The sequence below is a fragment of the Pseudozyma hubeiensis genome, assembly GCF_000403515.1.
Source record: "Pseudozyma hubeiensis SY62 DNA, scaffold: PHS58, whole genome shotgun sequence".
NCBI classification, from domain to species: Eukaryota; Fungi; Basidiomycota; class Ustilaginomycetes; order Ustilaginales; family Ustilaginaceae; genus Pseudozyma; species Pseudozyma hubeiensis.
The window spans coordinates 733,757-753,972 of NW_012133840.1; the positions used below are offsets into that span (position 1 = coordinate 733,757).

A 20,216-nucleotide genomic window follows, 5' to 3' on the forward strand; every position below is an offset into this window, starting at 1 on the left:
CTCGACCAAGGGAGCTTGCTGCGGTGGATGTGCGTATCCAATCATATCCAGCCGTACCGCACCTGGCCGGAGGCTGTTCTGTCTAACATTGAGGTGACTTTGAGCTGATCTGTAGACCATTTCCGTACACTGCCTCACGTCAGATGACATGTGCTGGGCTCATCCTCGCCGGTCTGGGGCTAGCCTGCGATCGCTCCTGATCTTTCACGCTTCGAGTCAGAAAGACCACGCGCCATCTCTCTGAAACCCTCATCGCGAGACACGCATCCCAACGTTCCAAAAGTCCAGCTCACGTCAGTGTAGGAATTAAATAATCGAAGGACTCGAAGATGATAGTACGAGCTGAACATGTTGTTTGACGGCATTGCTGGAACGTCCACTGACCGACTAAAGACAAGCAAATCCGAGAGGTCAAACGTTTAGTTAGCAAATAACAACATATTAATCATAACCGAGCGAACGTACGTTTCGTCAATTGGTCTTTGCAAAATAAAATCTCCGAAACTCGTATGCTTCTGGATTTTTTTCCACCACTTGCTCTATGTACAAGAAAGTCTCAGCTCACGGTTCAGCCGCACAATTCTATTAGTGATCGAGTGACCCGGACATAATGCCAAAATCACGGCATAATTGAGAAGGAGAGCGCGCTTTCAGTTTTAACTGGGAAAACCTTGATTGTCGTCACTACATTGAAGGGGCTTCTTCCATAAAATTGATAGAATCATTTGTTGTCATGATTGTCAAATTTCCCTGACAAAAAAAATGGTTCGTCTGTTTCAAACTATGACGCATGAAGCATGAGGCGATTTATAGCTGGCTCGAATGATCACCTCGTATCGCTAGCTCTGTCTCAACCCTCATCTCGTTTCAGACACCACGGCCACAAGCCTATCACCCTTTCTTCTTTCTCTTTATGGGCTCACGATCGAAAGAATCGCGACCTCGATATCAATTGCTTGACATTGGCAACATCTCACCCTTCCTGATTTGGTCCTGGACGAGTTGCTACGAACAGGTTCTTGGCATCAAATTTGTATTCTCAGTATATGCCTGTGACGGTGCCAAGTTCTCAAATCTCAGGCGGCAGGGCATCACAAAGTGACATTAAGCGAAGGCAATTGTCTGATCCTCGACTGACCACGATGCTGTCACAGTCAAATTCAAGATGACTTTTTTCACCTTCGAAAAGCACAATTGTTTCTGATGTGCTCAAGTTTTTCTCATTTTGTAGCATTTTTGTGATTGATCAATGCAAATGTGACAGACGCGTAACCCTGCGAGTCCGATCTAGTGCCTTGCGAGACGGCAAATGTGGACAAACACTAAAGAAAAAGTAGGGAGGTGCTGAGATGCGAAGAGATCTCGACAATCAATTTCCGTGTCACACCTTTTTCCGCTACACCAGATGTGCGCTATAATATCACTGCAAGCCGCCGATTGTACCTTCCACGCCTCTCCTTACGCGACCGAAGATGTCTGTGGCCAGATCTCTGGCACCGCTTGCTGCCTCGCCGAGGTATTCAGGGTCGAGAAGATTGGCAGCGGCGCCGGCCACGGAGCCATCGTGCCTCGTGCCATCCTGTCGGCCCCCCACAGCCAACTGAACAGGACCGATGCTCAAGTTCAGCGCTGGTCCTCCTGTACCAAGGTTGGCTGGTGGCTTGGCGAACCTTCCGTCGAAGCGGGAGGCGGCGTCTTGAAGCATATCCAGATAGGACCTGCTGTTGTGTATCGAGCTGCCTCCCAGGAGGAAGCGAGTACCCGTGCCGGCAATGCCTCCGACCGCAGCCTGCTGAGATCCCGGTTGGGCGCCACGCTGGTGCTGCGCATTCAACAAGGCAATGGAACGAGCTTCCTCGTACGTCGCACCTCCGATGATGAACAAGATGACATCTTGCGGACGCTCGGCAAGATTCGGCGGAGTCGCATTTTGGTTCGGCGAGGCAAATGGATAGCTGGTATCTCTTAGCCTGCCGCGCATGAGGTTGTCCACGGTCTGTACGAGGTGTGGCGTGTGCTGCGTGTAAACATTCTCGACGCCCTTGAGCCCCTTCAAGGCGCTTCTTCCCCTCGAGAAGAAGTTTTCGTTTGCAAAAAGATCATCTTGGCGTTGCTCCGCTCCGGCGATGTTGAGCGTAACGAAGACAAGGGCGGCCCTGCTTTCGGGAACGCCCTGCTTAAGCAGATCTTGCACCGCCTTTTGAATCTGGTTGCTGGGCAGCTTTTGGTATCGCAGCGCGTAGAGTATAGCAACACGAATCTTGGCGTCGTCCGGGATTTTGGGCGACTCAATCATGACTTGTACCGCTTTGAGGTCGGAAGCGTGGCTCTCGACGCTGGCGAGGGATTGCTCTAGCTCGGACACTTCCAATAGCGAGTCTTTTTCGACCCGACGGCTGAGTTCGCCGAGCAGCGCGACGTGCTTGCTGACATTGCCACCGAGCTTTCGAAACTCGGGGTACTCCTCGACGAAGCGCTTCATGTCGGCGACTGTATCGATGGTGGCGTTGGAAGCCGTTCTTGACTGGTACTCAAGCACGTATTTCTTGATCGAGGCGCCAAGATCGCCGAAGTTGTCAAAGAGATTGGCGGAGAAGAAAGGATCTTGGTCTCCGGACAGGACGATCTCCTGCGAGAAGTGGAACGCGATCAAAAGGTAAGCAATTCGTGGTTCTCAACGCGTGGTCAGCTGGATGTTCGACACAGTCGCGTGTCGGTCGTACCTTGCTTCAGAGTACTCACCTGGAGCTCAGCGCGAATGCCATCTGCATCAGCAAGGCTTACGCGGCCATTCTTGATGCCTAGCACCTCGTGGACCATAGCTTGATACGTCCACTGTGTGAGGAGCGGTGTGACCGGGTCATTCCTGCGATCAAGTATCAAGAGTAGCGGGGCGTTTTCAGTTCTCCTGAAGTCGAACAGGCTGGACTGGCTGTTGTTTATTTGGTACTGCGAGACAGACGGATGGCATGGAAGGATCGACAGAGAAGGATCAGCGGAAAAGTTCTTTGACGAAGAAAAAGCAGTCGAGACTTACAGAAAGCTCCTCTCCCAGCTTCTTGGCAAGGGAGCTCATCCTTTCGTATCGGATGACGGGCTTCTTCTTCAGGCTGAGCAAGAGAGCCACAAGGCCTTGTACGTGCTGATCAAGACCCTGCTGATCCCAGACAGCGGGGTTGTCTGCCCAGATGCGGGCAGGTGGAGTGTCGATGTTGAGCGAGAAGAGGTCGGTGTTGACGGGCAGATAGTCGGCGAAGAACTCCTGAATCTCCTTTACGACTTCGTGTTCGTCGGCCTCGGCTAGAAGCTCTATGTCTTGCTTCTGCAGCACGTTTGTGAAGTAGAGCCAATATGACTTGTATCTTGGTTGGCGTAGCTCGCGAGTCAAAGCCGAGATGGATTGGGGTGTTGGCCTCAGGAGGGCGATGCAGTTGAGGTGCCGCATTCGATCTCGGCTCGGATTGTCAACACGATCTGTGAGGTAGACTTCATGACTGAGTAGAGAGGATTGGGTGAAGGAGGTGGAGATTATTGGTGTTGTGTCCTGATCGAGCAGCAGGACCTTGATCCCAGCGACCTCGGTGATCATACGCTGTATGTACGCCGACACGGCCTTTGTGACGTCCATGATGAGCGACGATGGTTTGCGGCCGTGGATGCTTGAGCAACGGCCGATGACGAGAGCTATTGGAAGCTCCACGGGCTCCTGAGCTCGAGCCTGTGCCGCGTGATCTCTTCGTCGTCGGTGATGCGTGGTGGGAAGTATGGATTGTGAAAGTGGAGAGAAGGGCGTTGGGCGTGCAAGCAATACTGAGCATACGTTGAGCATGATCCGTGCCAAATCCGAATTCCGAGGCCAAAATGAATGCGGCACGTGGATTTGGCATTGCTTTGCACGATGATCCGCTGTCTGCCTTCCTATCGCTTTCCTTGATCCATTTGGGCGAGTACACCGCTGCTTGCCATCGTTCGCACCTCGACGACAGGCGAAACATGCCGTCGACAGTCAGCCATGTGGTGCCATACCATCCGAACGAGTACGTGCAGACCGCGTTGACGGGCAACAAGGTGTCGCGCAAGGCAACCATACTAGGCTCTCAGAACATCATTCTTGGCGGCAAATGTATCATTCAGCACGGTACTATCATCCGAGGTGATCTCAAAAGGATTTCAGCTCCTTCAACTTCATCGACAACAACAGCAGGAAGTCAGACGCAGCCTGCGCAGTCTGTTGCCATCTTCATCGGACGATATTGCATCCTGGCAGAATCGAGCGTCATACGTCCCCCATACAAGACCTACAAAGGGTAAGTGGACGAACTTGATCGACTGATGTTGCCAACACACTCAGCTGCAGGGATACGTGGAATGCTGACCGGCGTACGACCGTATGCTACTCCTGCTGCAGTGTTTTCTCATATTATCCGATCAAGGTGGGCGACCATGTTACGGTTGGAGCCAACACGGTGTTGGAGGCAGCATCCGTCGGATCGCACGTCGAGATTGGAGCAAATTGTCTGGTTGGTCGTTTCGTCATCATCAAGGACTGCGCTCGGATTTTGGACGGTAGCGTTGTCGCTCCAAACACCGTGATCCCCTCCTTTTCGATATTTGGGGGCAGCCCAGCCAGGCTGATCGGTGAGCTGCCAGAGACTTTCTCCGAGAGCTGCGAGGTCAAGATGAAGGACTTCTACCAACGTTTCCGACCTGCAAACGAGAGGTGACCTCGGTACAGCGTATTGTACATGTACATGCACCAGATCATGCCGAATTGGAAGCGCGCAAACCAACACACCGCACGCGACCGATTTCAGCTGCACTCCTCCACATGCACTTGAAGCACGCACAGCACGCAGAGCACGGACGTCGTTTCGAACAAAACAACCTGATTTGTCAACAGACATCCATCATCGCGACGACATCAGCTTTCCGCACATGACGAAGCTCGTCCGCAGCCTCCGACACCTTCCGACGTCTGCTTCAGCTCAGCATTGTATAAGGTCAATGGTCAATCAAATGGATTCAACAAGGTACAATGTACTTATTGACCTCAATGGCACCTGCCACATCTCCGACGAGCCGACCCCCGGCGCGGTCGAGGCGATGCAAAAGCTTCGGGCTGCTCAGCACAAGTTCCCAGATCGTCTTAACCTACGCTTTTGCAGCAACACGAGCAAGGAATCCTCGCATTCACTCCTGTCGCGCCTTCGCCGCGTCGGATTCGGTGCCGATCTCGTTACGGCGCACGATGTGTTCACAAGCCTAGATGCCGCGATTCGGCTTGTGTCTCGCCGCAACCTGCGACCTCTGCTGCTTCTGTCCTCGTCCGCTCAGGCCAGCTTCATGGAAGCAGAGCCTCTCGCCAAAGCTTGCTTCTTTGCCAGTCCAGAGCTGGATCCGGCCAGGATGAGCGCGGAACAAAGGTTTCGTCTGCGAGCGTGCAACGCAGTGGTTGTGGGCCTGTGTCCGGAGCTCATGACGCAGAAATGGCTCGATGAAGCTTTCCGGCTGCTGTCTGGCGAATACGGTGCAACGCAGCAAGTCGCTCTGATTGCGACGCATCGCGGTACGTGGCCTGCGTCTAGCATCAACATCCAAATCATAGACGCACACAATGCTGACATTTTATGCACCACCACGTTGTCTGGTCTTAGCATTATACCATCGTCCGAGTGAAGGTGCACCGCTGTCGATGGGTCCGGGCGCTTTTGTGGCGGCGCTCGAAGCTGCTTGTCACCGCGACGCCAGCTCTACAACGATATGCGGCAAGCCGAGCGAAGCATTCCTGCGCGAATGCATTGCAGGTATGATGAGCAGAGCTGAGGAGAGAATGGATAGCTACACGAATATCATTGTGAGTCGCGGCCGAGATGGAAAGACCCAATGCATCGTCGAGAGCTGACATGGACTGCTCCGGAATGCAATTGTTGAAACGGCGTGCACGAGACAGATCGGAGACGATCTCGACGCCGACCTCGGCAAGGGCACTTGGCAGCTTGGCCTACGTCGCATACTAGGTAGGTTTGTCACTGTATTACTTCCGCATTGTCGCGATGGAGTTAACCGAACTGACTTGATGCTTTGGTGATGCAGTTCGTACTGGCAAGTTCAGAGAGGGCGACGACACGCGCGGAGATCGGCCAGCGGATGAGACGCACGACAACTTTGCGTCGTGGGTCGATAGCTTCATCTCGAGCGAGCTCCGATGATGAGCGAAGCAGCGAGGATGGTTTGCAATGCATGTGCGCATTCGATGCTTCGGAAGGGTCGACGCCAGATTTCAAGAAGATCTGCGGAGACATCCGCTGCATCAAGCGCGTCGAATGCCCGCTGGCTGAACGAAAGGAAGCTTCTAAGCGTCCGGATGTTTCCGAAGAGGACCCTGAATTCTACTCCGGCCAGCAATATTAATAAATGACATCCAAGCGAGGGAGGTCCTTACAACAGAATCAATTTGGCACACAGGAGTTGCGACGATCTCGTGGATGCTCATCACAGCGTAGGATGCCATCCAGTGTGTTGCTCCTTTGAGCTTAGTAGAGGATGGCACGCTGTCGATACTTTGCGCCATGTAGGTTCCAACGATCTGATACAAGAAAGGAGGAAGACGCTTCTTGCTTCAAGCGAAGAAATGGCGTGAAGCACGGCCAGCCTCGTGGCATGTCGTCTGCCATGCATGCTGCTGTGACGTGGAGATCAGCAACAATGACGATGCAGGACGAAACACCTGACTCTGTCTTGATATGCGTCGGAACGATTCGGATCTTTTGAAGTGGTGTCGAGGCGGACATCATTGATCGTTTGTTCTAGCAGTTGATGTGTCGGTGTACGCGACGCAGTCGGAGAGTGACAACGCCTTTTGTTCATGTCTCGCCAAGATGAACATGTAGAGGTGCAGCGTCTGATCTCGACAAGGGGACGACATGAAGCGAGTTGGCACCATGTCGGAAATACCCGCGATGTTTCGATGAGAGAACGGCCATTTCTTCTTGTTTCTTGTTCGCTTAGCGTCGCCGGCCCGCGTGCAGCAAAGACTGGCTGGCTGCCCCTAAAAGACCGGCCACTTTGTGATTTTGGCGAGGTTGGGGAGAGCACACCCAACTCCGACGCCAACTGTCCGAGCTTCGCCCGACTTTACGATCAATTCAAGGACAATGGTACAGTGTAGCTGTAGCGGCTTGTGTGAACGAACAGTGATGTCGATCAGAGCTTCGGCACGAGTCTTTCCGTCGTCCATCTTCGACGCCGCTCGACGCCGCTCGACGCCGTTGCACATCAGACACCTCGTGCACCTCGTCTGGACTGACTGGTCAGCGAGCGTCCATGTATCTTTTGTTTCTATAATAAGATTTTTATCTTAATTCACACAAGTGAGCGCGTATGTTCCTGCCTCTTCCGGTCCCTGTGGCTTCCCCGCTTTGGAGGCAAGCAAGCAAGCAAGTCAAGCCCACGAGACCGTCGGAAGAAGCGCTATTTGTCATTGTCTTCTTCACGGTCTTCTCCGCTTCGGCAAGCAACCCACGCAAGGCGCACCGTGACTTGCACTCGATCCTGCCCTCCACCCACACATGCTTGTCACCTTGTCGGATCGTCCGTGCAAGCTCAGCACATCCTCTACCTTCTCCCCACCCACAACCGTCGCAATCACCCCGCCAAGACATCTCACATCTCCGAGTCTTTCGCTTCGAAGACGCACGGTGCAAAACCTATTCATACGGTGTCAGGGAGCATTGCTTCGGAATATGCACAAGCGTTCCCTTCCCCTTCCCCTCTCCATCCCTCCATCCATCACATCGACTAGCAGTGACACCGCACCGCAGCTCCTATCGCCGCATCCCAAGCGCGTATACAGCATCGTCCGATCTGCCCTGCGCATCCCGCCGCGATGACGCCTGGGCCATCGCCAAATTCGATCCTCTCCGTCCCAACTGCATCGCCTTCATCCTCAAATAAGAGGGATCGTTCCAATACCGCAGACGATCCCGCAGCCCACACGCAGGCAGACCGAACCCAGAAGCGCACCCGCGTTCGTCAAGCATGCAATCGTTGCAAAGCTCGCAAGATCAAGTGCGGCGATCTCAGACCCTGCAAGAACTGTACCAGCTTGGGTCTCGTCTGCAGAGACTGGCGTCCTGGCGAGGAACCCTACGACCAATCCGCCTTTGCCCACCCAGCAGGTCCGTCTTCCTCAACAATCTCCAACAACCCTGCCGATCCATGGCCCAGTCCAGACCGTCCCTTCCGAGCTCACGCTGCACCTTCAGTGCACAGTCACACCGACAGGCACCCTGACCGCACCCGCTCATCCGCCGACGTTGATGCCAGAGCAGAACGTTCCGGCTCAGAGATCCCGTGGCCCAACACGCCGTACGAACGTTCAAACCACACTGTCGCATGGCCTCCCAAGCCCGATCCACGACGCCACAGATACCTCGCCTATCCCTACGATTCCATCTATCGCAACGAGTTCGGTCACCTCAAAGCTCTTTCCCTCTCCTCGGGCCTCGGCACTCTTTCATACTTGCACGAGTATCACAAGCTCGCCAACGAGCAGTTTCTCGATGCTCTCTGGCAGGTGCTCGAGGGCGACAACCAAGATGGCGTCAACATGCAACTCTTCGCGCTCGAAAATGAATCTCTTTCGCCCCATTCCCATGGCAGTCACATGAGCTCCGGCCTCGGAGCGCCCACAGCAGCCTTCTCAGACTCTCTCGCAGCTGACTGGTCCCTCGGAAGCGCTCCTTCGCTCAACGTGCCCTTCACGTTTGATGCAGCAGCTGGGCCCACACCAGATCGATTCCCTTCAATGCAGATTCCAACAAAACCCACCCTCTCCGTCGCCAGCACTTCGTCCGCCGAGACTTCACCGGCCAACGCTCCGCCACACGCGCACGACGCAAATCATAACCGTTCTCGAAGCTCTACCCACCCTTCCATCCCCAGAAATGACGGCTCTCTCACCACCTCGAACGACCAAAATGCACCTGCCAAGACTTACCTCGACGCTGGACCGCCTCCCGAGGACCTTTGGGCATTCATGGGCACCAAAATTCCACAGCAGCATCGACGCTCCCTTCTGCACACTTTCCTCTCCACCACGTACGTCTTGTGGCCTACATTTATTCTGTCCGAGTTCCTCGCAACGCTCAAGGACGAAAACGAACGCCAAAATCCCACTTTTGTCTGCCTCGTCATCGCTTGCTGTGCCATAGCCGCTCGTCAAGAAGCAGGCAGCGCAAAAGGCGGGCACGCAGCCGAATGGGCTCGAAGCTTTGGCTTCTTTGAGCTTTACCTCGACATCCGCCGACTCGCACCGCGCAACACCGATTGGGCCAGCTTGAATCACATCCAGGCCCTTTTCTACCTATCCCACCACTGCTTTGGCGCTTCCGGCCCATTTGGTGTCACCAGAGCACACTACCTCATGAACGGCTGCGTCTCGAAATGCTTCGACGTCGGTCTCCATCGATCTGCCGAGACCTACACGGACGCGTTCACCCCTTCCGAAATCGAGGCTCGTCGTCGCACTGTCTGGGCAGTCTACTGTGGCGACAAAATATCGGCTGCGTATGGTCGTCCCGTCATGCTTCGCCTCTCTGACATGGACGTCCCCGAACTCGACGTCGACTCGGATGAATACACAGAGAGGCTGCCTGCAGCAACTTCGTTTGATCGTGCCTGTACGCTGCGACCGTGGCACCGCGCTGCAATTCGCCTCTTTTGCGTCCTCGAACGTGTCATCGACAAAATCAACCTTCCAGCTTGCAGTGCTTCAGCAGCCCTCGAACGCGTTATGCGCAAGAAGCCCAAGCGACCCAGGCAATCCGCCAATCACGACGAGAGCTGCATGGCTGATCACGAGGCCATCGGCTTCGAGGAAGAGCTCGAGCGTACGTATCACTCCCCTCCCGCACCGCCGCAACTCTTTTGCCGACCTTTGACTAACCTTTGACTTCGCCTCTCGTTTCTCAACATGACCTTCTGGCCGAGCAGTCGTTGATGACTTTCGCTTTGCAGATACTCCCAAGCCAACGTCTGCACATGAGGACGATCCGATGTATCAAGCACACGTCGAACGACTTCGCACAACGGCCGCCTTTATCAAGATCTTCATCTTTAGGCATCTCTTCTTTTCTGCAAATCTCAATCTAGCTCGGCAGCCGCCAAGGATCGACTATCGCGACGAGATGGTCAAGTGGTGCCGTGAGCTGCTGCTATCGCAACGCAAGATGATACAGCGCGGGGATTACACTGACTTTGGCTCGGTCATGTCGTACCAGCTGAGCCAGACGGGTCGAGGCCTGATCCCTGCCATCTACATCACATCGCGGCTGATGGACCCGACGCAGGATCCCAACTCTAACACCATCCTCAAAGAGGCACAGGAGCTCCTCGTTCTCGCCTACGATCTGCTGCGCCAGCTGTCGGATCGTTTCACTGCATCGAACCGGCAGCTTCAGATCATGCAGTCGGCCTTCCGCCGACTCGACCTCAGCTTGAGGAAGAGGCACCACAAGGTCGGGGCAACGGGCGCACACGACCCTTCGTCGCACTCGCACGGCGCCGCAGAGCATGGAAGCACGCGAGGCGGCGCGGCAGCCGGTTCGGCAGACAAGGAGATGACCAGCGGTCTCGATCTCATCGCCGGTGTTGCTGGCGCCGAGCTTCTAGGCTCAGAAACGCTCGGAGAGTCCAACGCCAGCAACGAGGAGGAGGACGAATTCGAGGACGATCTCGACAGGGATAAGAAGCCCGGATGGATTTCGGATCTGCCCATCAACCAGCCGGCGGAAAAGACGGCGACGTACCCGGCCAGTACCTTTGTCGGGTGGCCTCCTGCGCCTGCGCCTGGTGTGCCTCCTCGCGGCGACGAGTAAGTGTTTTGTCGAGCTTTGTTTTCAATCGCACTTGCTGTTTCTTGCGGGCGGAATTTGTCAATCCTGTGTGATCTCCTGTGTTCAATCAAGACCCGTCTGAGGATGCCAGCATCGTCACAAGACTCATGATCAGGTGAACCAGACTGCAGATTTGCCATGTCAATCAATGCGAATAAAAAATACAATTGCCTGCGGAGGTTTTCTACGACTTGGCAGCGGCGACCCAACCAGCCGAGACGAGGATGATGACCATACCGATGGCGCTGAGCGGCTGAATAGGGATGTGCAGGAACACGAGCTGATACAGGGTCGCATAGACGATCTGCAGATAGGTGACCGAAACAGCCCTCCCTGCCTTTTCTCTCTGCAGACCCATGGCGAGCAGAATCTGAGCGGCGAGACCAAAGATGCCGACGCAGACGAGGAGGAGGATCCACTTGGGTTGCGTGGGGAGGACAAACTTGGTGCCTGTGTACCACATGAGGAGGGCGCTGACGATGGTCGAGTAGAGCGAAAAGTAGGCGACCGAGTGGGTTGCGGAAGCGCGTCGACCGATGGCACGGATGGTGATGTAAGCCCCTGCGCCGCCACAGACACCCAAGAGTGCTAGACCGACAGCAAAAAGACGCTGCTTCTCGGTGACACCGTCGATAGTGACAATGCCATCTGCACCGTCAACGACGGTAGCGTTTGTGCTGGCGGCGCTGCGTCGTATCAACTCGCTCGAAGTCAAATTGTGCAAAAGATGCTTTACGACAGCGGCACCAGCTTGAACAGAGGCATTTGCGGTGGCATGGATGGCGGTTGTCGAATTGGTAAGATCGATGCTGAGCGGCTGATCGAGGTCTGAGTCGGCCGCCTTCCTTCCGAAGATGAAAGCGGGACGAGCGATGAGCACGACACCGCTGAGACTGACGATGCCGCCCATTGCCTCGCGAAGCGTGAAAGGTTCTCGGAGCACTACGAAGCCCAAGAGACCTGTGGCTAGGGGACCGAGAAAAGTGATGACGGTTGCGTCTGCCAGCGACAAGTACTGAAGGGAATAGTAGAGACCGAAAAGACCAAAGAAGCCGACGAAGCCTCTGAGCGCCAAAAGCTTGCGTACCTCCTTGGGACCCAAGAAAGGGTTCTCTACTCCCGATGCGAGCATGAAGCCGACACAGCCGACCCAGGTGATGGACATGCGAATAAAGATGATCTCGAGCGCTGTGACTGGAGGGCTCTCCTCAGGAGGAAGAAGGTTGATGAGTTTGAAGAAGAAGTTCATGGTGGAAAAGAAGAGCTGCGCCAAACCCAGCAGCAGGATCCCCTCGTTGCGCTTGACGAAGCCTCGGACTTTGGAAGCATTCTTCTTGATGCGATAATTCTTGGGCCGCAACGGTTTCGAAGGGTCGGTTTGTGATGGGAAGGGAAGTTCATTTGTACGATCTGGGTCGTCTAAGGAGCTACCGCGCTCGATGTCGTAGGAGGGTGAGCGATCCTCTCTGCTGTCTGTGGTAGGGGAGGCGTCTGATATTTGATCGAGCAGTCGTGCCGTCTCTGGTGTGGCGTCCTGATCAAGAGAAGGCCGTGTTGTGACTGAGAGCTTGCGTGATCTGGCAAAGGAAGCTGCTGGGGTGTAGGACGGCGTCAGAGATTGAGAGGGTATGGCGTCGTCTGGTGGTAGAGCGGTTGAGGTTCCTTGAGCTGAGAGGAGTGGGCTCCTTTCGTTGCTGCGTTGTGAAGATATGGAAGACCTCTGCATTGTGATGACTGCCCTTTAGCCTTGGAGGGGATGAGGATGAGGACGAGGATGAAGCGTGTCTCGGCGAGTGACTGTCCAACTTTGCCATTTCATTTGACTCAGCTCGTGGGGGAATCATTTTCCTGGCTGAAATGCGCGGTTGAGGCATCGTGTACCTGCCTTGCACAAATCCGCCGGAGAGATAGCCGGCTTTCTAAACGACACCATAAAATACAATTGTTAGGTCTCTAATTAACACTCTGACCGGAGCGGCGAAAAGATGTGAGACGGCCGAGAGTGGACGCGTTTTGGAAAGTGTCTGTGCTCGCACGGCGGATGCGCTGGAACTTCCAAATCTCAACCGCACACACCATCTCTCATTCCCCTCCTCCATCCCCGTCATTGCTGCATACGTCGTCGCAATATACACACAAGAGGAGCAGAGAACGTCGACACACACCATACCGCCTACACCTCACTGATCATTCTCCCGACGAAACTCGCCACGCACAGTTGCACAGTACACACACGCGTTCCACGATGACCACCGTCACATCCTCCTCTGCAGGGCTCTCGCTCTCTGCAGAGCGACCCAAGAACATCGAGACCCAACACGAGGACATGGTACACGATGCACAGCTCGACTTTTACGGGAAACGTCTCGCCACCTGCTCCTCCGATCGAACCGTAAAGGTGTTCGACATTGTCAACGGCACTCCCTCCACCACGCCAGAGACGCTCCACGGTCACCAAGGTCCCGTTTGGCAGGTCTCATGGGCTCATCCTACCTTCGGCGACATCCTTGCCAGCTGCTCGTACGACGGAAAGGTCATCATCTGGAAGGACAACGGTGCAGCCGCTTCAAATGCTGCTTCAGCCCCCTACGGCTCCCAATCCGCTTACGGTGCTCCCATCTCGTCCGCAGGTGGCTGGACAAAGATCAAGGAGCACACCCTCCACACCGCCTCCGTCAACTCCATCTCGTGGGCTCCTCACGAGCTCGGATCCATCCTCGCCTGCGCCTCTTCCGACGGCAACGTCTCCGTCCTCACTTTCAACAACGACGGCACCTGGGCTGTCGACCTCGTAGCCGCACACCCTGTTGGCTGCAACGCCGTCTCTTGGGCTCCTGCGGTTGTACCCGGCTCCCTCATCTCTGCTCAGTCTACCGCTCCCACCACCACCGCCGCCGCATCCAGCGCCGAGCCCAAGCTCGTCAAGCGCTTCGCGTCAGCAGGCTGCGACAACACGGTCAAGATCTGGGAATTCAGCCAAGACGCCAACCGCTTTGTCGAGGCGGAGTCGCTTCAGGGTCACTCGGACTGGGTGCGCGATGTCGCTTTCGCTCCCAACGTCGGTTTGCCACGAAGCTACCTCGCCACCGCTTCGCAGGACCGCACCGTCCTGATCTGGACACAGGACTCGCCCACCGCCGCTTGGGAAAAGACGGCATTGAATCCCGCCTCGTCTTCGCCAACACCAGCTGCTGCTACCAACAAGTTCCCCGACACCGTTTGGAGAGTCAGCTGGAGCGTCAGCGGCAACGTGCTCGCGGTGAGCTGCGGCGACGGAAAGATCACGTTGTGGAAGGAGAACCTCAAGGGTGCTTGGGAATGCGTCAGCGAGATGGACTCCTAAGCTCGCACGCGCCGGCGGCTTGTCATCATTTGCAGCCTACTAGCGTCCATGCAAGCGACCCTGTGTATACTTTTGTCAATCCGATAGCTCAATCTGGCCAACCGCATGGACGTCTGAGGCTACCTGTGAAGCTGTGGAAAGCGAAACTACTGCCCGACGAAATCGTGCACGCGTCGAACTCGGATCATTGTTGAGCAAGACCGTCTCAAGACGTCTTCGACGGAGGAAAAGCGCACAAGTGGTGAGTGGCGCCCGAGTCTCGTTGGCGAGTTGTTTGAAGCCAAGTCGTGTAGAACGATCCGTCCGTGCAGTGACATCCGATGCGGTTGACTCGCAGTGTTCGGATGCGGACATGAGAAGAATACAGCAACCACGAAACCCACTCGTCGGCCCGGTCAGCATCGACTCAGACATACTTTGCATCCGTCTGCATGCATGACCGGTTCCACGCCGAATGGTGTCTGGTTGCAGTCCGCGGCATGCACGCAAAGAGGAGCAGTGCTCCCTGTTACACGCGCCTCGTGTCTGGTGGAATGCTCACATTGAAGCCGCTTTTTTCGGTGGCGCTGTCGGAGTTCGGCCTGCCAAGAAAGACGAGAGGTCGGGAATGCGAGGTCCTCTGACCCGATCCTTATCTGTTATTGTACACCATGACGCTCATGTCTCGCATTAGTGATGTGTAGCCCTTAGCTGCCGTGCCGAGGCCTAGACTAGAGGAAGAGGGCGAGCGTACTTCGAACTGGATGCTAAACGCAAGCGACCCAATCATCTGGGTCATGACTTTGAGACCGAGACTGCGGAAAAAGGGGGGTTCACCTCCAGGGGCAGCGGAGCGCCAGGGCAACTCCTGTTGACATGGACCCGAACCAAGCCACACAAGCTAAGCTCCGGCTCGAGATGTGGGCCGTCCGTGGAATTTACCCCGCACATGTTCTCCGCACGTATTGTCGTCACTCCAGGGGCGAGAGCAAAGATAAGCTTTCAGCACCCGGTACGCTTGTCCGGCGCATACAGTGTACGTATGGCCGTCGAGACGAACAAGTCAAATTCCATGGCTTAGGGTCGTGCCTCGGGGTCGCCAGCAGACTCGAAGCGAGAAGTGAGGGGGTTTGGGGCTAGCGCTTATCTAGCCTTCGCTCTGAAACAGCCCGCACATGTGCGGCAGACGATTTTGGGTCATCGGGCCATACGAGATGATGGCATCACGCATAGCTGGAAGCAGAAGATGTTGAACCCCGTGGATGAGAAGTAGAGCGAGGGTGAGGTTATCAATTGCGAGCACCAGTGCCGCTCCCGAAACAAGGGTCCAAACAGGCGGGTGAGACAAGCAAGCAAGCCAAGCGAGCAAGCGAGCAAGCGAGACAGGCTTTATTATAACTTATGCTGAACGCGGATGTCCAACAACAGGCGAGGCGTGGACTAGCACGTCAGCACGAGGCACCTACAAAAAGGACGCCGGCAGTGACCGACGGAGCTGCTGCTTAACGGGGCGGTGCTCCCAGGCGCGTTGTCAGACTTGGCGATCGCAGTATACATTTTCGCAACAGGTCATTCTCCGCCTGACAACCGGGCGTGTACAGGACCATCCAGCCCAAGCCACTCGTTCGACGCCGCCGAAGATGCGACCCTGAACGTGTGTCTGCTATCGAATGCAAAGAGCATAGCTAACGTCCCCTGGCACTGGAGTCTTGCTGGCGACGACAGAGGCAGTGACGCGCGATAGAGGCAAGTCGTGAAAGCTTGTCTCGCATCTCAGCTTCAGGGTCTCAAAGAAGAAAAGGGCGTGGACCCTGTCCCTGGCAGCCATGCTGCAATGTCCAAGGCAAGGTGAACCCATCAATAAAATGCGGGGCGCAAAGCGGGGAAGCCGGTCGCGGCGAACGAGCCTTTTCGCCGCCCCCCTCAGGCTGGACCGATCAGCGAGGACTGATACGACTCTCTGCTCCGCCTGCGTCGACCATTTCTGGTGGAAGGGACCGGGCCAAGATATGATGCGAATGGCGTCGCACCTCCTTTCATGTTTACGAAGGATCGGACTTCCAACTCATTAAAAATTGGTGGAGGTGGTGGCTGACGGGCCGTGAATCGACGCAGCCATGGAAGGCGGGGCGCATTCTATCGGCCAGCAGACCCTCACCATATCCGCTCGTCGAGACCTAGTCCACATCGGGCAGTCAGTGATCTATATCGTCCGTTATGCCAAGCCTTACCAAGGAATCTGGGCGCGGTAGGACATGACGCGAGAGGTCGACCATGAAAGCATAGTCCGGCAGGATTGGATGAATGTACGAGGCAAACAGACAGGATCCAGAAAGTGCGTCCAGCGCCGCACAGCAACGTTGCTGGACCTGCGCGATTCGGTTCGCCCAATGTCGGCATATTTCTAGAGAGGTTTCGCCGGACTCCGTGTATGCAAATTGTCCGTCTGTCTCGGAGGTAAAGGTACTCAAATGTTGGTTAGACGAAGAAGGGCGCTACGATTGCATTGGCAATTCGTAAGGCAGTCCGCTGGGGTTTGGGCGTTGTCTCATAGTCGTATTTACTCCGGGTCTCGTTGCGATGCAGATGTGGGCCATGTCGGTGACGCTATCTTGCATCCGGAATGTGCAGAGGAGGTGCGATGTTGGCAACTTTCATGCCATGCGGTTCTAAGTGAGCGCAAGTGGTTGCATGCGTGCAGAGCCAAAGCGATCGCGAACTGCGTCGACAAGGCCAAAGCGGCAATGGAAAATTCCATCACAGAAACGTGCTTGCTTCTTTTCTCGGGATGGCGTTGTCAGGGTCCAGTCCAATCGCAAATTGCTTGCAAGTTCACCGTGCGCCCCTGACGGAGACCGTCTCCGCCGTCGATGCGGTACATCGTATACCTTCTCCTACTGCAGAATCTTGCAGTCTGCCTCCGCTCGTTCGAATCGGATACAGTGCGGAGAGGGAAAACGCCGATTGAGCGGTGACTGCAATGCTGTCAAGCGAGGAGGTTGTCCTGTCAACCCATCTTTTCCAGAAACAGTGTTGACCGGTGGTTGTGAGCAACGCAAGAGCGATTTCCTTTTCAAAGCAAAGCCGATGGATCTGTGCTGCAGGTCGAAATCAGGAGACTGCTCCTTCAAATGTTGACGACTTGCAGCAGTTTATCCCGCTGCATTATGCGACGCCGAGCGGACGGCTGGACAGAGGGGAACGGAACGTGGTCGCTTCTGTGTTCCGCCAGTGCAAGACTCACTTGCGATAATGCGTGCTGTTCTGCAACGTCAGTGACTTTGCTGCAGCGGGGCAGCAAATGGCGTCAGGGTCCGTCAGCTGTCACGCAGGTTACAGATCCGAGACTGGCTCGCTTGCAATTAGTTCGCGCGGCGGCTAAGCCGACGGGAGCTTGGCGTGCAAGCGCTGTGCAGTCAGGGGTGACTTGCACTCGGATCCTCCGTCTTGTTACTCTCGCTTTTCTTCTCTTTCCATCACCGCTTCGGCAGAAACCAGAAGCAAGCTCAGAGCGACGCAGAGATGCACGCGTGCCGTATCGCAGACATTCGAACCTTCTTCTCGACGCTGCTCAGCCTGGCTCCGTTGCAGCATCCATGATGGGCCGAGAACCACAGTACGCGGCTAAGCATCCATTTAGCCGAGCTTGTACCCTGAGCTCATCACGCGCGGAAACCAAGCCGCCACGGACTCTACGGCGGACTGCATCGCTTAGCTCCGCTAAAGTGTAACTTATCATCGGCTAGATGCTCGTCAATCTCATCGCCCCCCTTCCGCGGCTGTGTCTGCTGAGCGGCCTGGGACGCGCAACATGAGGTGGTCGGTCTCATTTATAGACTCATGACGATGGCAAGAGCCGGGCCAAACCAAGCTTTCTCCATTGTCGTTTGTGAGACGATTGTCACATGGGCGGGCTGATCAGACTGCGCCTGCGATACAGCAAAGAGCAAATAAGGGCGAAGCCCACCGACGGCATTGTTTCCACAGTTGCCTTGCTTTGTTGCCTCAATGTACGCTTCCCTGTCGAAGATCGCAGCCCACGAAAAAGCACATCGCGATCCCTGCAGCGTGATCATGCACAGCCTGCAGTGGATGACGAAGCATGCGGTGCGAATACACACATTCGTTGTTGGCCGGTGATGTTTCCGGATTGCCACCTTTTGTCTACGGCGCGAGAAGCAAAGATGCTGCAGGCAAAAAGGAAACGTCTCGGATGCCGACAAGATTCCAGGTCCGGTCCGTAAGAGACAGCGACGGAATCCGGTGCGGCAACAAGCAAGCGTGAACGGGATGGGAAAGGGCTGTGGAAAGGAAATGGGTGTACCAGAGTGACAGCATGCTACCATCCACATCATAGTGTATAACTACAGTCCGAACTTCATTTCACCTCCGAGACAGCAGAACCCTGAAACAACAAAAAAGAAGAAACTGTTTCGGTGTTGGTTGGTCGACCAGGAGCAACAACCGAGGCGCATCCCAATCACGGGAGCCAAGAATCATTTCGAGCCAAAGAGAAACAAAACAAAAAGTGGGTCCCAGGCAAGAGGCGCGCGCACCTTACTTACCAGCCGTGGAAAGATGTTTTATTATAGAATTAAAAATTAGACATGAAATCTTGAGTCTCCTTTGGAAGCCGAGCCACAGCAGCCTCGTTTGAGTTGACGGCACAACACACTGTCCACATGCCTTCTCTCTCACTCGGAAGTGTGTGTCTCTCTCCTCTCGCGGTCAAGAAAGCCAGGTCTCCTGCAGCGTTTCATTTACTGCATGGTGATTGATGGAGCGCTGCGGGCGGCGCCTTCCGTCGTCCTCCTGAACGCGCAAAGTTGATGCGTGTGTGACCGCCCTACCGACTGACTGACTGACTTTGGCTTTGATCGCTGCTCGGTGACCGAGGCAAGACACCACCACCACACTTATCCTTTTCGGTACCTGTCTCGACTCTTGACGCTGCCAACGTATCGGTCCGACCATTTGCAAACCAAATTCGCTTCCAGCACCTCATCACCGCCGAGCGACGCAGTGTCACCTCGCAAGCTCAGCTCAAGCGTCAGGCAAACACACTTGCAGGAAGAGCTAGCTACGGACCATCGACACCTCATCGCATCGAGCATTGTGCGATACGAATCAGGGGTCTTAGAAGCGTCCATTGTCGGGGTCATCATCGGTATTGACGTCGGCATAATATCAAGCGGCTGCGTGTACCTTCCATTTCTCCTCTCGACCACGTACACCGATATTCGACAGTCGCGCTTCGCGCATCAACAGCATTCATCGACCGACGCTGCTTCCGCAATCACTGCCGGCTTGCCATAAGGTGTGTCGCTCTGCTGATCGCTCGTTATACACGCTGAATCCAACCGAAACGCAACGCAATCCATTATTACATCTCGCTCTCGGTCTCCTCCTTCATCTCGATCTCCACGCTTCGATCGGGGAAAGCTTCAGGTATTGCACTCAATCCTTGTCGTTGTCGGCACAGGGCGTTGCCGACCTTAATCCGACCTTCTGCAACCCACGCTTGTATGAAACGCTAAGTTTGCCCCTCACACTCTGTCTCGTCAAACACAGAGTCAACCGAACCTGGACTTCGGCGACGGCGTTCTGCCTTTTCCCGACTCTGCTGCCGGTCCTCTTCCGGATCGTTAATGTGTCTGCGTCCGCTCGAGATTTGGGATCTCGCATTGATTGGATCGACTGCTGTGGCGCCCGCGATCCAGCAATACGCAGGAACAAAGCTCTCGCCTCTCTCCAGTCAATAAACAGAATTGGCTCCATCCCACGCTGCCAACTCTGAGCTTGCCGTTGCTCAAATCGCAGCAACACCGCGTCATTAAGCAGTCAAGCAAGGTGCTGCCTTATCCTTCCCGACAGCTTTCGGTCAAGGGGCTGAGCAAGCCTTTTGTTGCAGACACTCAAAAAGCCATAGTTCCTCTACGCGCCTGGCACTCCTGCTCACGTTCCACCCCGTTGGTCCCGGGCGTTGCTAACAGGTGGCT

General features: G+C 55.2%; 8 protein-coding genes across 8 annotated transcripts; 4 read left to right on the forward strand and 4 right to left on the reverse strand.

The window, feature by feature from the left end:
• Positions 1–1,420: 1,420 nt before the first annotated feature.
• PHSY_006414 (hypothetical protein) lies at positions 1,421–3,628 on the reverse strand (the record flags this gene model as incomplete). Its single annotated transcript, XM_012337016.1, has 3 exons — positions 1,421–2,629; positions 2,743–2,949; positions 3,038–3,628. 3 exons carry the CDS (start codon positions 3,626–3,628, stop codon positions 1,421–1,423), a joined length of 2,007 nt encoding a protein of 668 aa, XP_012192406.1.
• A 365-nt stretch (positions 3,629–3,993) lies between these two features.
• Positions 3,994–4,724, forward strand: PHSY_006415 (hypothetical protein; the record flags this gene model as incomplete). Its single annotated transcript, XM_012337017.1, has 2 exons — positions 3,994–4,307; positions 4,409–4,724. The coding sequence occupies 2 exons, from the start codon at positions 3,994–3,996 to the stop codon at positions 4,722–4,724; spliced, it is 630 nt and encodes a 209-aa protein (XP_012192407.1).
• Positions 4,725–4,935: 211 nt separating this feature from the next.
• On the forward strand, positions 4,936–6,411 carry PHSY_006416 (haloacid dehalogenase-like hydrolase domain-containing protein 2; the record flags this gene model as incomplete). The annotated part of the gene is made up of 3 exons (XM_012337018.1): positions 4,936–5,566; positions 5,655–5,854; positions 6,094–6,411. 3 exons carry the CDS (start codon positions 4,936–4,938, stop codon positions 6,409–6,411), a joined length of 1,149 nt encoding a protein of 382 aa, XP_012192408.1.
• A 637-nt stretch (positions 6,412–7,048) lies between these two features.
• PHSY_006417 (RNA polymerase III subunit) lies at positions 7,049–7,276 on the reverse strand (the record flags this gene model as incomplete). The annotated part of the gene is made up of 1 exon (XM_012337019.1): positions 7,049–7,276. One exon carries the CDS (start codon positions 7,274–7,276, stop codon positions 7,049–7,051), a length of 228 nt encoding a protein of 75 aa, XP_012192409.1.
• Positions 7,277–7,885: 609 nt separating this feature from the next.
• PHSY_006418 (hypothetical protein) lies at positions 7,886–10,877 on the forward strand (the record flags this gene model as incomplete). Its single annotated transcript, XM_012337020.1, has 2 exons — positions 7,886–9,890; positions 9,994–10,877. 2 exons carry the CDS (start codon positions 7,886–7,888, stop codon positions 10,875–10,877), a joined length of 2,889 nt encoding a protein of 962 aa, XP_012192410.1.
• Positions 10,878–11,079: 202 nt separating this feature from the next.
• Positions 11,080–12,621, reverse strand: PHSY_006419 (hypothetical protein; the record flags this gene model as incomplete). The annotated part of the gene is made up of 1 exon (XM_012337021.1): positions 11,080–12,621. The coding sequence occupies one exon, from the start codon at positions 12,619–12,621 to the stop codon at positions 11,080–11,082; it is 1,542 nt and encodes a 513-aa protein (XP_012192411.1).
• A 315-nt stretch (positions 12,622–12,936) lies between these two features.
• On the forward strand, positions 12,937–14,238 carry PHSY_006420 (hypothetical protein; the record flags this gene model as incomplete). Its single annotated transcript, XM_012337022.1, has 1 exon — positions 12,937–14,238. The coding sequence occupies one exon, from the start codon at positions 12,937–12,939 to the stop codon at positions 14,236–14,238; it is 1,302 nt and encodes a 433-aa protein (XP_012192412.1).
• A 3,880-nt stretch (positions 14,239–18,118) lies between these two features.
• PHSY_006421 (hypothetical protein) lies at positions 18,119–19,382 on the reverse strand (the record flags this gene model as incomplete). The annotated part of the gene is made up of 2 exons (XM_012337023.1): positions 18,119–18,146; positions 19,150–19,382. The coding sequence occupies 2 exons, from the start codon at positions 19,380–19,382 to the stop codon at positions 18,119–18,121; spliced, it is 261 nt and encodes an 86-aa protein (XP_012192413.1).
• Between the last annotated feature and the right edge of the window lie 834 nt (positions 19,383–20,216).